The following is a 14,106-nucleotide window of genomic DNA, read 5'->3' on the forward strand; positions in this document are numbered from 1 at the left end:
GAGGGCAGAAATGTCAGGAAAATATCTTCTAACTGTACAAGAAGGCATGCAGCTTAAACTCAAGACCACAAGTGTTAAAGTGGGCTCCCCTTTCCCTTCATTTCAACACCCCATTCAGCATGGATGAAGCAACCAGACAGTCTGCACCCCATTCCCAAATGAGAAACCCACAAATGGAAAAGACAATTTCTTTGTTAAAAAAAAAAAAAATTAATCACCATTGGACTATGCCCACCATTACCCTGTCTTTTCTGGTCCCCACCAGATTTTTCTCATTTCCTTTACCAACTCCCTCTACCCACCAAATTGTGCAATCCTGCAATTTCATCCCTACCCATCCTCAGTCTTCTGTTCCCACCCTTACTCTTTATCCCCATACCTGCTTTTTTCCATTTAAAAAAAAATCATGAAAGAAGAGAGTAAATGGGAGAAAAAAGAAATAATAACAATCCTTTTTAAACTTTGCTTCTTGTTGTTATGTGCCATTGAGTCGACTCCAACTCATAACGACTCATGCACAACAGCTTTGAACCCTGCTCTATCTTAATCCAATTTCATAGTTTCTGACACACTTAACCCTATGACTCTAGTCACTGAAACAACCCATCTAACCCAGGGTCTTCCTCTCCTGCACTGTCCCTCTACCCTTCCAAGCATGATGTCCTTCTCCAAGGACTGGTCTCTCCTGGCCACGTACTCAAAGTAGGTCAGACAGAGCTTCAAAATCCTTGCCTCCAAGGAGAAACTTGGTTTGATCCTCTCTAAGACAGACCTAATTGTTCTGGTGGTCCATGGTATATTCAATACTTTTCTCCAGCACCATAACTCAAAGACATCAATTCTTCTGTCCCCTTAGTCATTGTCCAGCTCTCTGATATGATGACTTGGATCAGGTGTACCTTAGTTTCTAGACTCTAAACTTGGCTTCTTGTTGTTGATTGCTGTCGAGTTGAGGTTGACTCATGGTGACTCTATGAACAAAAGACCTAATGCCTTTCCATAGCTATTGTTGTTTCTCCAAGTTCATAGAGTTTCCAGAGGCATGTGGTTTAAGAAGTGGCTACCATTCATGCTTTCCAGCCAGTTTACAACTGGGAGCTCCACCAAACACTGTCCACAATGGGAAACCATTCTGGTATTTGATATCCCCATCACACAAGGTTCAGCATCATAGCAAATCCAGGTTACCTCATATAGCACATTGACGAAGAGTGGTGTGCAAAGTGGAAGAATGTTCCTCCAGATATAACAGCACTAGTTTCATTTAGCAGTGATTTAGCTTCTGTAAATATAGATCCAAAATTATGGTGTAATATCATAACCACAGTATTGACATGACTAAAACATGCCACTTTAATTCTGATTTTTTTCCAATAAGTGTAATTATCAACTCACAAAAACTTTCACCTAAACATACCTGCTTAGCAAATGGCCTAATATCCTCGTTCTTCTGCCACATCTGAAACTACCCTAAACTAGAAAGAAGTAAAAAAGAGGCAGGTAACAATACTCAGTGCACATTATGTCATGGTGTTTACTCATGTAATTCTCAAAACAGCCTGTTTTACAGATGTTAAGACTGAGGCGCAGATAGCCTGAAGTCCTACTGAGCTAACTCACCTGAGTCGACGATCTGCTAAGCACAGCATGAGGAAGGTTGGAGTATTCAAAAACACTAGTGCAGGTCTTGGGCTAAACGTCAGCGCGTGGTTGTCTCTGTCTTAGGGCTCCAACCAGAGAGGTTAGCGACATGGATACAACCAGATAGGTGCACTTGTGTAAAGTCAGAACCTCTGGTGGATTTTCAGCAGCAGTTAATTGCATGGGAGGAGATTGCCTCTGGTGGATTTTCAGCAGCAGTTAATTGCATGGGAGGAGATTGCAAATCTCCTGCGGAGTAGCTGGTGGCCTCGACCTGCACCCCTTCAGGATTGCTGAGCAGCTTCTTGCCAGAGCTCTCTAACAGATGCACTTGTTGTTGTGTACCACAGTCAGAATCAAACCATAGCCGACCCTCTGTTAGATTTTCAGAGGCAGTTATACGCATAGGTGGAGACTCCTCATCTCTCTCCCCTGGTGGCCTCGAATCCTTTGGGATTGTAGCGCAGCTTCTCTCCACAAGGTCACCAGACCTCTTTCGGATGCGCTACAGAGAAACTAAGCCTAGAGCCTGATCACAACTCCGGCATCCAGGATCCCCGCCGGACCCGCGGGACGCCGGGAAATCGCGCACTCTCCTCAACCCTCCTCCCCGACAGCGCAGCCCTCGGCTGCCCCCTGCCGCTGCGGGGTAAGTCCTGCACTCTAGACCACTCTAGTTTGTCTTCGCACCGCCCATTCCCTACCCCGCCGACTCAAGATTGGTGATTCCAGAGGTCTCCGAACCGCTCCGCCCTACGTTACCGGATTGGCTACATCCCCGCGCTGAGGCCCCGCCCATTTCCCCGGGTCCTTTGATCACGCGCCTGCTGGTTCTTCCGGGGCCCTGGAGCCGAGGGCGTTCCTGTCGGGGCTGCAGCGGCGGGAGGTAAGGCATGCCCGGCTTGGCAGGGTTGTGGGACTGGAGAGTGGGCGCACGAATCCACGCCTGGAGTATTGCCAAGATGGGCGGGCAGAGGGCAGCCCCTTGCCTGCGCTCTCAGCGCACCCCTGGCCTAAGCTTCGTAGTGCCGTGGGAGCTACCTCCCGCTGCTGTTGGCCAGCATCCTAGGAGCGGCCTGACAACTTACCCTCCTCTGGCATGTCCCCATCGTGATCGGGGACGGTGAGCACGCGACTGCGTACAGGCAAACCGAGTGCCTCGGAGACAGGAGCAGGTAGCTCCTGCCTTTCCCTTGGAAACCCAGGCGAACCTGGGTTAGTGTGGCCTTGAGCAATTTGTAGCAACCACAGACAGCTATCTCTTACATGTATCTGTCAGGGGGAACTGACCCTTCCCACTTCTGGCCCATCAGCCCCTGAAAGAAGAGGAAGGACCAGAGCAAGCCGCGGGTGGGGACCAAAGGTGACATCAGTCAGTACTCTACCCACTTGAAAGTGAACACCCTAGCACATGAGCCAAATGAGAGAGGGGGTCCAGGCCATATACCTTAGATGACACAGGGACAAGAAGGCCTGAGAGTCAAAGCACAGATGGACCAGAACACCAGAACCCTGGGCTATTAGATCTGGATACAGGCCAGAGCCTTCAAATTCTCTTGCAGAGGTTGCAGGGCAGGGCCCTCTTGTACCTCATCTCTCTACCTGCCCCAGTGGACGGGTGCCAGCTGTTCAGCACCCCAAGGAGTTTGGAGCAGCAGTCAGTACTTTAGTTGGGACCTGAAAATCAAGCATTTTAGTTAGCCGCCACCTCCTGAGCTGAGCACCATCCTGATTCAGGTATCACAACTGGGCAGGACTCAGGGCTGGATCTTCACCTGGTGTTCTTTACCTTAAAGGTTTGCTGAGTATGGTGAAGGAGGGGGGCGTCGCAACCCAGTATGCTTGCCTGGAGGACTCCAGTTCTAGAGTCGGACATAAAAGTTTTTCTGTATCTCCAGCTCTGGGGAGGAGTCCAGAGTTTGGACATCGGCCTCAAGTAAAATGGTTAACCTTCCTTCCTCCTTCCCAGGGAGCCCAGTGGAGGCGCCCTCCCAAGGGACCATACAGCCCATGCTCACTACCTGGCTCTCCGACTTGGGCTGTCACTGCCGATGTCATGAGTAACAGCACAGTGCCCAATGTCCCCCAGGCCAACAGTGACTCCATGGTGGGCTACGTGTTGGGGCCTTTCTTCCTCATCACCCTGGTAGGGGTGGTGATGGCTGTGGTAAGGAGCCCTCCACATACACTTTCACTAAGGTGGGACTGGATGGGCCTTGTGCAAATCTGCAGTCTCTCGGCCATCCTGCTATTAAGGGGATGGGGTGTGGCAGGTGAATGAAGGCATGGAAGTGGGCCCCTGCTGGTGGTGGGCATTCCTGGACTCAGCAACTCCAAGTGCCATTTCTGTTACAGGTAATGTATATACAGAAGAAAAAGCGGTGAGTGTCCTTTGTGTGGGTACCCTGTCCAGTGCTAGCTTGCAGACGTTCTGAAATTTCTCCCCATAGGATCTGAGTTTTCTGCATATATATATATAGGACATCCCTCAGCCCTTCTGATAATCCTGAAAAATGCCCTACACTGGAGGTTAGGTTTTCCTGCCAAGCCTCAACTTAGGGGGAAAATCATTGCTGGAGCTTTTGTGTTTTGTTTTAAACAAAGTGTTTCCTTGCCCTGAGAATAGCTAAGGCTTGAGAAATGGTCCTCACATAGTGGCAGGCCAGGTGCAGGCCATCTGTGAGGGGAACAGGCCCCTATGCTGAGACCTGTCTCCCTAGGGTGGACCGGCTTCGACACCACCTGCTCCCCATGTACAGCTATGACCCTGCTGAGGAGCTGCACGAGGCTGAGCAGGAGCTGCTTTCTGATGTGGGAGACCCCAAGGTGAGCAAGCACTCTGGTGGCAAGGAGAACCAAGGCAGAGGTAGGACGCTGATGTGTTCTGGCTCACTGCAGTCGTGAATTGACGTTGGGTTTCCCAGGCTCTAAGTCTTAATGGAGTTAATGGGAGGAGACTGCCCATCTTTCTCCTGCAGAACAGCTGGGGAATTCAAACCACATGCTTTTAGGATGGCAGTGCCATCCCCTAGCCTGGTCCTGCCCTTGACCTTTCCCTTTGGGGTTGTATTAGGATGCTTCCTCCAAAATTTCATCATTGATTCCCAAAGCCAGAGGCCAGCCTAATGAACTAGTCTACTCCTCTACAGGTGGTACATGGCTGGCAGAGTGGCTACCAGCACAAGCGGATGCCCTTGCTGGACGTGAAGACATGAACAGACAGACCCCTTGGCTTCATCTCCTGAGCCTTGGGCTCTAGGGGATCATAGACTGCTTCTCTTCCCCTCTCCTTGTGCCCACCCAACTTCTGTTGGGTACTGGATGTTCTTTCTCTCCCACCTACCCATTTTCTAAGCCCATGCAAACAGGCAGTTCCTACTTTCAGCCCTTTCTGAGCTCTCAAGTGTTGACAGGTTTTCCCTCAAGGCAAAGGTGACTGAGAGGGCTTTTATGTAGAGTCTGAGTGATGCAAAAGGTTAATGCACTAGGTAGGCTGCAGTGGTTATGGAAGGCCAAAGACCTGGCAATCTCCTTCCCAATTAGAAGCACATATGAGGTAGCCAAGTCAGAACTGACTGGTTACTTTTCTAGACTTCCCTAACTTGGCTTTGGCAATAGACTCCCAAGAGGGCTCTGGAGTGACTTCCATGGTGACAAAGAACCTGATGTATAGTATTCAGTATATATATTTTGTAAATAAAATGTTTTGTGGCTATAGGTGTGGTGTTCCTTCTGTTTCCTAAACTAATCCTAGTGCTATTATTCCAAACCACCCATTATATGCTTTTGGTTCCAACTGTACTTCAGGCTTTGGGAGCACCCATGACAGAAAAGGCTCCAGTCCAGAAAAGGATATTTTTTTATTCAAGTAACTGCAAATAGGAAACCAGAGGGGGGCCCCAGGCTGGGACAAATAATGGCTACCCCCTCCCCAACAGAACCAGGGGAGAGGGTGTACCTACACCCTGACCGGTCAACACGTGCCACCCCTCCTCACTCTGCTGCAGCATCCTAGGGGCAGGGCCCCACCTTCCCTGGGTCTGGGGTAATTGTAACCCAGCATGCTGTGCCCCAGCCCCTTCCCCTTGATGAGCATCTTGGGGAGGAGTGTGGGGGTACAGGGGGAGGCAATGAGGATGGACATTTGGCACTGGTAGCAGCAGCAGTGATGATGGATGTCTAAGAATGAAACACTGAACAAACAAACAAAATAAACAACCCAACACAACTGTCCAGAGGTAGTTTGTGAACAGAGGAAAAGATGGAACCAGAACCTTGGGGGTTGGGGAGGAGCAGGAAGGGTGGGAGTGGGCAAGGCTAGCTCCTGTGTTAGTGCCCCATTTGAAGAATGGAGAAATAAACCTAGAGTGGTAGCAGATAGTGTGTGGTGGTCCCAGACCACCTTAAAGTGGCTGCCCCAGGGAATCCTGCGCCTCCTTGAGCCCACTATATAAATGGTGGCTTAGGACCCCCACGCAGGAGGAGGAAAGGGCTCAAATCCCTGCCCTCATGAGTCCCAGTGGAGGGTCACTGTCCAACCTAATAAATGAGGAAGGTGTGAGACCCATCTGGTGACAGGTTGGGACACACTCAGGCCAAAGTCCCCCCTCATTGGTCACACCTGCTGCTACCAGTAAAGTTCAGTGGGGGACATGTCAGAATATGGGGTGCTTGGGCCCCTTTAAGGCCAGGGGAGTCCATCCAGGCCCCATTAAAGGGAGCCAGAGGGAAGAGCAGAGGGACCCAGACAGCAATGTCCCCATCCGAGAGGATGAGGGCACAGCAGATGCAGGTGCGGCTAAGTGGGCATTAGCCTTGTCCAGGAGGGAAGGGGTGGTGTGTGCTCGCTCAGAAGGAATCACTGGACACTGAACTGAGGGAAAACTGCTCCCCACTCAGCTGTGGGGGGTCCTACAGCGCTGGTGTGCTGTGTAGTGTGTGGTGTGAGGCGTAGGAGGTGGTGGTGCCTGGGAGGGGTTGGCGATGCGTGGGCCTGGGGGCAGAAATGGGGGTGTGGGAGCGGAGCAAAGCTGTCCAGCCCCGGAAGGAAACGGCTCCTTGGGTGGGAGCAGGCTGCATGGTGCGTCTGTCACTGCTCCTCCTCGGAGGACTCCTGCGAGATGCCTTCTTCCTCCTCCTTCTCCTGCAGGTGGGGGTGGGAAGGCAGGGCAGTCAGTCAGAACAAGGACTGGCTGGCCCCTCCTCTTCAGAGGCCTAGGAGGGGGCTTCGAGGGCTGGCTCAGGGGAGGGGTGTAGGCCACACTCGCCCCCATCTTGCCTGTACTCCCTGGCTCTTAGAAGGGGGACGAGATGAGTCAGGGCTGAGTGTGTGGATGACTCAGCAACCTCCATGGCCGGATTTCATTCATAAAAAAGGAGGAATTTAAAGAAGGGGGGGAACCACACACGCATGTTCCTTGCACACATATAACCAGAAGCCAGACCCCCTGCAGCCCCTAAGCCTGTCAGGAGGAGCACTGGGTGTATAGCAGAACTATGTGGAGGGGTGACTAGAAAGTAAGGGGCCCCCTACCAGGTGGTGCTGACATGTAAGGCAGGTGCAGGGCAGAGTTGGGCTGGAGCAGCAGGCAGTTCTGTGGTAATGGCAGGTTGACCCCAGGCCAGGGTGGGGAGGAAGGGGAAGTGTGCTGAGGGGCTCACTCACTAGGCGGGAATGTTGGGACACCACATGGGCCCACAGCCCCCGTGCCAGGCACAAACTCCAAAATAACTTATTTCCTGTTACTCACTCTTGGGTCTCAGCCAGCACCCCCTAACCCCACCCTAACCCTAGTAATGGCTCAACTAGAGGAATGAGTGTCTCAGTGAGTTGAGGGGGTAGGTTGAGGCCAAGAGGAACAAAGGTGGGACTCCCCAAGCTGCAGTGCACCCCTGGAAGTAGCCCACCCACGCCCTCCACCAGTGATCTGGGCTCCAAGATAGCGAACACCTGGGTCACTACATCAGGAGTGATGGGATCATGCTTCAGTCTCAGGGAGCACTGGCCCCCCCCAGGGCTGAAATCTTTTACTATTTTTCCCTCCTTACTTTTGTCCTTCCCCTTAAGGCCTCAGTGGGGCCAAATCTCACTTTTGGCCTTAGTTCCTTACTGTTCTATGAACAGAGGGGGCAAGAGGTAGGGAGGGCAGGGCCATCTGGAGGCTCAGTTCTGAGTGCTGGGCACCTTGGTGGGCCCTGGACAAGCCCCCTTCCCCTCCCTAGATCTCTGTAAACTCTGTGCTGTCTCATACTCATGGCCTGTGGGGCAGGAGTCTTTCCACTGCACGTCTCCTTGACCTGGCATCACCCATTCTTAACCCTCTTCCCCCACCTAAAGTGCTAAGGTGATAAGCAGCAGATGCTCCCTCACTTACCAGTTTTTTGGGTCTGCCTCTTGGTTTCCTCCCTGGAGCTGTGGTGGTTTTCTAGAGGGTAAAAGAGATCTAATAAGTCCAAATGCCCCAGTCAAATTCAATGCCCAATGTGCCAGGTCAGGGAGAAAGGCAATGGGGAGGGGCAGGCACAAAGAGGAGGGAACTGCCCAGCCCTGATCAAGGCAGCCCAGGATGCTCACTCCAGCCCAGCTGGCGATGACTGGACCATCCACCGGCCCCCACACCCCGACCCTCAACACAAACGCCCCCCATTCCCTCCACCCATGACTCAGAGGATATGAGTCGTGTTTTAGGAAAAAAATAAAAAACAAAACTTTTCTGAAAAGCTCTGAGGCTCCCATGCATCTGGCCTTCACTGCTTATCCCACATCTCCTCTTGCTCTGAGACCCCAGGACAGAATGGAGCATTCTATTTCAGTTAACTGGACAGAAGAGCTGCGTCCTCTCCCCTATTTTGCCTTTTCCCCAGAAGCAGATGTGACTTCATGTTCCCTTGGCCCTACACAGGACCAAGCCCATGCAAGGTGGGATTTCCAGTCACCTGCTTTCTTGTGTGTGCCAGAAACAGTCTACAGAATTAAGAGGGACAAGCCAGTCCATGATCAATCACCCCTATGGCTGCAGCCACCACTACACAACAATGGATTTCTCCTTCCTTGGGAGTCTTACCCGGGTCTTGGCAGCACCCTTGTTTTTGCTTCCCTTTGGTCGGCCCCGAGGTCTCTTAGGTGTTGGCACTTCGCTGGGCTCCTTCTGCAGAACAGACAAGGCAGTGAGATAGAGGGGTGCAATGGGCATCCATCTATCTATCTATCTATCTATCTATCTATCTATCTATCTATCTATCTATCTATCTATCTATCTATCTATCTCATCCACTTTAGAAGGCCTCCAGCAGCAAAGTTAAGCCAGAAAACCCTAGAATTCAGAAACCATAGCAGGTAAAACTCTCTGGGTAGAAGACCTCAGTCTGATCTTCATACTTTCTCTTGCTTCCCTGAGGATAAGGCCCAGAATGATTGTGATAGAAAGATACTGTTAGGCAGCTTTGTCACAACTGGCTGGAATACCCTGACCCCGGGGCTTATGCTAAATGTCTGAACCTCAGCTTCTCAATCTGTAAAGTGGTGACAAGCCTTACCTTGCAGAAAAATTACATAATGGGGTCATGATCAGATGCTAACTGGACTGTCCACCCTCAGGTGGTACATATTTAAAACTGTCAGGGATGTAAAAAAAAGATCCCCCCTCCCCGTAAATCTGGACTCTCCCCTGCTTCTCAGGGGAAAGGAAATTAAAACCCCCAATTTCTCAGATCTGACACTGAAATTTCTTATTCTCAAGGCAGACTAGAAAGCTTGGTGCATAAAGCATAGAGCTGAGCAATAAAGGCTCATCAGCTGCTGATTCTGAGGGGCAGCTGCCCACAGGATCATTCTACTATGCCTGTTTGCATGGATGACACAATACAATTCCCCTGTGCCAAAAGTCCCCACCTTTTGAGGCAAGAAGATAGTGAGAAGGCTAAAGAAAAGAAAAAATGAAGCCATCCTCACATGACTGTAGGCAGCCAAATTCTAATACACACTGAGTCTTCAGAGCTCATGCTGTTGAACCAGAACCAACTCATGGCTAGTTGACTCTCCAACAAGTTTTCAGGAGACTAGCTGTAAACAGCATTGAAAATTGAGCCATTGGTGGATTTAAACCACAAGGGAGATGCCAATTTTGGGTTTACGGTGCAACTCCTTTATAGACTTCAGAGTTCCTTCCATGTAACACAAAGATTCAGAAATTGGTCAATACAGGAGTTGCCTTCTTACAGGCTAGGAAGACTAAGGCCTCCACATTTAAGAAGCAAGCCACCCTCGATTTCTTGTGTTTCTTCCCAGAGAAGGATCAAAACTAGGCTTCACAAATATCTTCCTGTTTGGGAGACAGCTGTTTATGAAAAACAAAACAAAACACTATGTCCTCTTTATAACACTGTTTCCCCACAAAAGGCCTAGCTCCCTTGGGTGCCCCAGACTGCCAGCTGGCTTTCTCAACCCTGTGGCACCTTACTGGTGGTAGGAAAGTTCCAAGGGTCTTCCTCTTTTCTCAGCATAATTCTAAATCGTGGGCCTTAATTCCATCTACAGAGCCCAACCCTACTGACTATCCTGCAAACAGAGGCAGGGAGGAGACGGGAAAAGTAAGTACAGGAATTTGTAGTTGTTGTTGTTGTTATGTGCCGTCGAGTCATTTGCGACTCATAGCGACCCTATGTACAACAGCCCTAAACCCTGCTCTATCCCGTGCCATTTTCATTGCCTCTGACACACCCATCCCGATTATCCCAGTCACTGAATCAATCCACCTCATAGAGGGTCTTCCCCTCCTGCGCGGTCCCTCCACTCTGCCCAGCATGATGTCCTTCTCCAAAGACCTGTCTCTCCTTAGAACATGTCCAAAGTATGTCAGGCAAAGCCCCAGAATCCTTGCCTCCAAGGAGCAGCCTGGTTTAATCCTCTCTAGGATGAATCTGTTTTCTTGGTAGTCCATGGTACATTCAATACTCTTCTCCAGCAACAGAGCTCAAAGGCATCAATTCTCCTTCTTTCCTCCCTATTCATTGTCCAACTCTCATTCTTAGAAACTTTTATAGCAAATTGAGCACAGTTTTTTGTGCATTGGCTCAAACAAGAAATAATTTTAGCCTTGTGTTTGTGTGTATATATACACATACGTTTATACCATCTTTCAACAATTTTTATTTTCTTCTAAAAGTACTGGTCTAAGGGAGCTCTGGTGGCCTAGTGGCAAGAAGCTACACTGCAATCCCAGAGATAAGCAGTTCGAATCCACCTGATGCTCTGCTGGAGGAGACTCCTTTACCAGGCAGATATGACTGGAGAGTACACACAAAAAACCCAATATATAAATAAATAAAGTATTGGTCTATGGCAGATTCCCTCAGCCAATCTCCCCATAGGTCTTAGGAGGCTGACCACAGACACAGAGGTGTGTATTGGACACTAACACAGGCTAGCTCCTTTGTGTGTGCATGTGTATATAGAGAACACATACACAAGGATGACTGTGACCAGTCCCCATTTCACTTGTTGAGACACCCACCACCTCCCTAGCCCAAAGAGTTGTAAAAGCAAAGCGAAAGTTCAGACACCCACCTGACTCCCTACCAGCGCTGTCCCAGGACTCACCGGAGGCTGTTTGCGTGGCCTACCCCGACCTCTCTTCTCAGTGCCATCCTTTTCCTGTTTGGAAGCCAAAGGCTGGCTGGACTTTGAGCTTGATTCGCTCATCTTCCTTTCTCAATGGAGCTGATGGAGAGATGGCTGGGATGCTGCAGGGCAGTTAAAAAAAAATTTAAACAAACTATCACCCTTTACCTGCTTTTCACCACTGATACTCTTCCGGAAACTTGACTTGCTCCCAGGGATCTTCCCTCTGCCAGGATGGAGGGTTTAGCCTTCCCCCACTATACTGCCAGAAGGTGGGGCAGGACTGTTGGTGCTATTCTACTCCTTATCTCCTGTTCAGAGGCTTCTTTGTCCTGTCCCAGTGCAGGCCCACAAGGCACAGCCAGCCCACAGATCTGGCTATGTGGGTTGAGGCCACCCTGGAGCAAAGGTGTGGGTCCAACACACTGAGAGATCCCTCCCTCTGTAGGCAGCAGCTCGACCTTTTTTTCTCTTAACAAGGAACCCAAGGTCTTGAGTACTTGAGAACAGGCACAGGAGCAAAGGATCTGGTGGCCAAGTAATCACCAAACCTCTCATTTATATCAATCCCCTCCCCAATCTATCAACAATATAACCTACCTGGCAAAGTTTAAGACTCAAGGCAAAAAAAACAAAAAAAAAAAAAAAAAGCACAAACCCACAAAGGTCCAACCATGACACTCCACAGCCAATCACATGGTCAGCATGGGTGACTCCACAAGCAGTTCTCTACTCCAGAGGATTAAAAGATAGGGACAATTGAGAAAAAAAGATAGGGACATGGCTGAAATGCCAAAGATAAGGAAGGAAAGCGGAAAGGGTGCTTGCACCCCTGAAAGCTCCACAGCAAGAGTCAGATGATGTTTTTTCTCCTTGATGTTTAATAGAGAAGAGATTTCTACAACTGAGAGACTCTGACAGACCTTACCCAAGCCCTAGGGGGTCCTAGCAGGCCTCACTCCCATCCTACTTGGTCATTTTTTTGGCACCTTACATCTGTTTTGTTTTAATCAGTCCCATAAATTTTTAGTGTCTAAATCACCCACTACAAGAATATGTAAACTATTTTAGAGCCTCTTCCTGAGACAAGATTGCAACCTGCACATCTCCATCCTTACTCCCTGTTACAGACAGGGAAATAAGGAAACCTGGTATACTTCCTCAATAACCAGTATGCCTGCCTTTGGTGAAGGGTGGATCTACGAGCCTCAACGTCTCTTTCCATTTAAAAAACAAGGTAGTAAAACAAGGTACCTGACTCAACTACACTCCACACTGAGCTCAATCTTCCTTTTCTAATAATGGGCACCGGGGGAGGGGGAGAAGAGAATCTTCACTCTAGACAAAATGAGAATTTATCATCTTTTTAGGTCTTTGAGTAATTCCAAATTTTAACCAAAGAAAAAAACCAGACATTTCTGTAAACTTGTGACTTTCTGGAGGGCCCGAGGCCCCCATCCTCAAGTATCAAGAGGCCCGCCAGACGGCGGGACTTTGTCTTAGTAATCATTCTATTTTGTAATATTTCAGACTTGGAGACCCTTTTAAACAAGGTGGTTAGTGATTTATCCTGCTCCGTCATTAGTGGCTTGGCCTGCTCTGTAATTACAGGCAATGATTAGAATCTTATATTACGCCACAGGTCTCCCTTAAAAACTAAACATCAAAATTAATCAGCTAAATGAGGGCTGACCTCACATGAGGTTTGCCGGCCCCCCTCCCCTTACAGACGGGGTTCCAGCTGAGCTTAGCCAGGCCTGAATCCCAGAGGCTGGGCATCCTGGTGGGTCTCCTCTCCCTGGAAGCTCTTATCCCCACGCCCCTTACTGCTAGAGACCCTTTAATCTACTCACACCCCTTTCCCAGCCAGGCTCTTAAGACCAAAATGAAAACCCGAGGCCTTCTTTAGAGAGGCCAAGAAATGCTTCTCTCTTCCACCTGTTTCTGAACATCATCCTGGAGGTCTGACTTCGAGAAGGCACATTTAGCGACCAAGTTTAGTGTCTCCATTAGCAGAAATTCTGCTTGGGTCTCAATGAAGTATGCCTCAAATCCTGTACATTCACTATGTTTGCAAAAATAACCCTAGAATAATCTGAGGCAGTTCTTCTTGTGTTCCAAAGGAAAAATGGCCCAGAGAGGCTTGATGAGTAGTCCAAGGTCACACAGCAAGTTGTCCAGCATATACTCGAGTAGATTTCTGGCCACTGCACCCGCCCGCCGCACTTTTCTTCCCCACCTGAAGGCTGGTTCCGTCTCTGTCGTCCCCTGATACAGACCACTCCCCTGGGTGACTCTGCATGTGCCTACACTCGACCATTGCAGGCCAGGCCAGACGGCGGGACTGGGAACCTGGACGAGCGGGGGGAGGGGCAGACTACTCCTGCAGGCGCGGGAAACCGGCGCACCCCGACCGCATGCACCGCCACGCGGGTGCACCCGGCCCCATTTCCTGCCAGAGGGGGCACCCAAGCCCGCCTTGGGGCAGGAAACCTGGCGCGCGCGCGGGCGCAGGAGAGGAAGAAAGCCACCTCGCTCTGCTCCCTCACGCAAAATACCCCCAAAAGAATAGAAACGGGGAGTCAAGGGAACTAGTTCCAACAGCACCCAGCAAAGCAGAGAAACCAGTTTGTGGGGGCGGAGGGCAGGCCCGGCCCTGGGGGCTGAAGAGGCGCGAGCCAGGCTAGAGGTGGGGTCAGGGTGAAGCCCCAAACCCAGGCCTGCGATTTGGCCTCATCTGCGGAAGAGGGACTAAGAGAAAGGGCGAAGGGAGTTAAGGGCGAATTGCGGGGTGCTGGCCCATCCCCCTCACTTCTAGAACTTCCCCAGGTTACGAGGGGAGCCCG

The 14,106-nt window shown here is 50.2% G+C and overlaps 2 protein-coding genes across 2 annotated transcripts; one reads left to right on the forward strand and one right to left on the reverse strand.

The window, feature by feature from the left end:
• The first annotated feature begins 2,401 nt into the window (after positions 1 to 2,401).
• Positions 2,402 to 4,856, forward strand: LOC102856927 (uncharacterized protein C3orf18 homolog). The gene is made up of 5 exons (XM_006882073.1): positions 2,402 to 2,527; positions 3,611 to 3,808; positions 3,997 to 4,022; positions 4,362 to 4,467; positions 4,791 to 4,856. The coding sequence occupies exons 2-5, from the start codon at positions 3,698 to 3,700 to the stop codon at positions 4,854 to 4,856; spliced, it is 309 nt and encodes a 102-aa protein (XP_006882135.1). The 5' UTR covers positions 2,402 to 2,527; positions 3,611 to 3,697.
• A 1,874-nt stretch (positions 4,857 to 6,730) lies between these two features.
• On the reverse strand, positions 6,731 to 11,341 carry LOC102857331 (high mobility group protein HMG-I/HMG-Y-like). Its single transcript, XM_006882074.1, has 4 exons — positions 11,207 to 11,341; positions 8,706 to 8,789; positions 8,016 to 8,066; positions 6,731 to 6,784 (listed from the first exon to the last, which is right to left on the reverse strand). The coding sequence occupies exons 1-4, from the start codon at positions 11,339 to 11,341 to the stop codon at positions 6,731 to 6,733; spliced, it is 324 nt and encodes a 107-aa protein (XP_006882136.1).
• Between the last annotated feature and the right edge of the window lie 2,765 nt (positions 11,342 to 14,106).

The sequence above is a fragment of the Elephantulus edwardii genome, unplaced genomic scaffold, assembly GCF_000299155.1.
Source record: "Elephantulus edwardii isolate Elephantulus edwardi_28Jun2011 unplaced genomic scaffold, EleEdw1.0 scaffold00017, whole genome shotgun sequence".
NCBI lineage: Eukaryota > Metazoa > Chordata > Mammalia > Macroscelidea > Macroscelididae > Elephantulus > Elephantulus edwardii.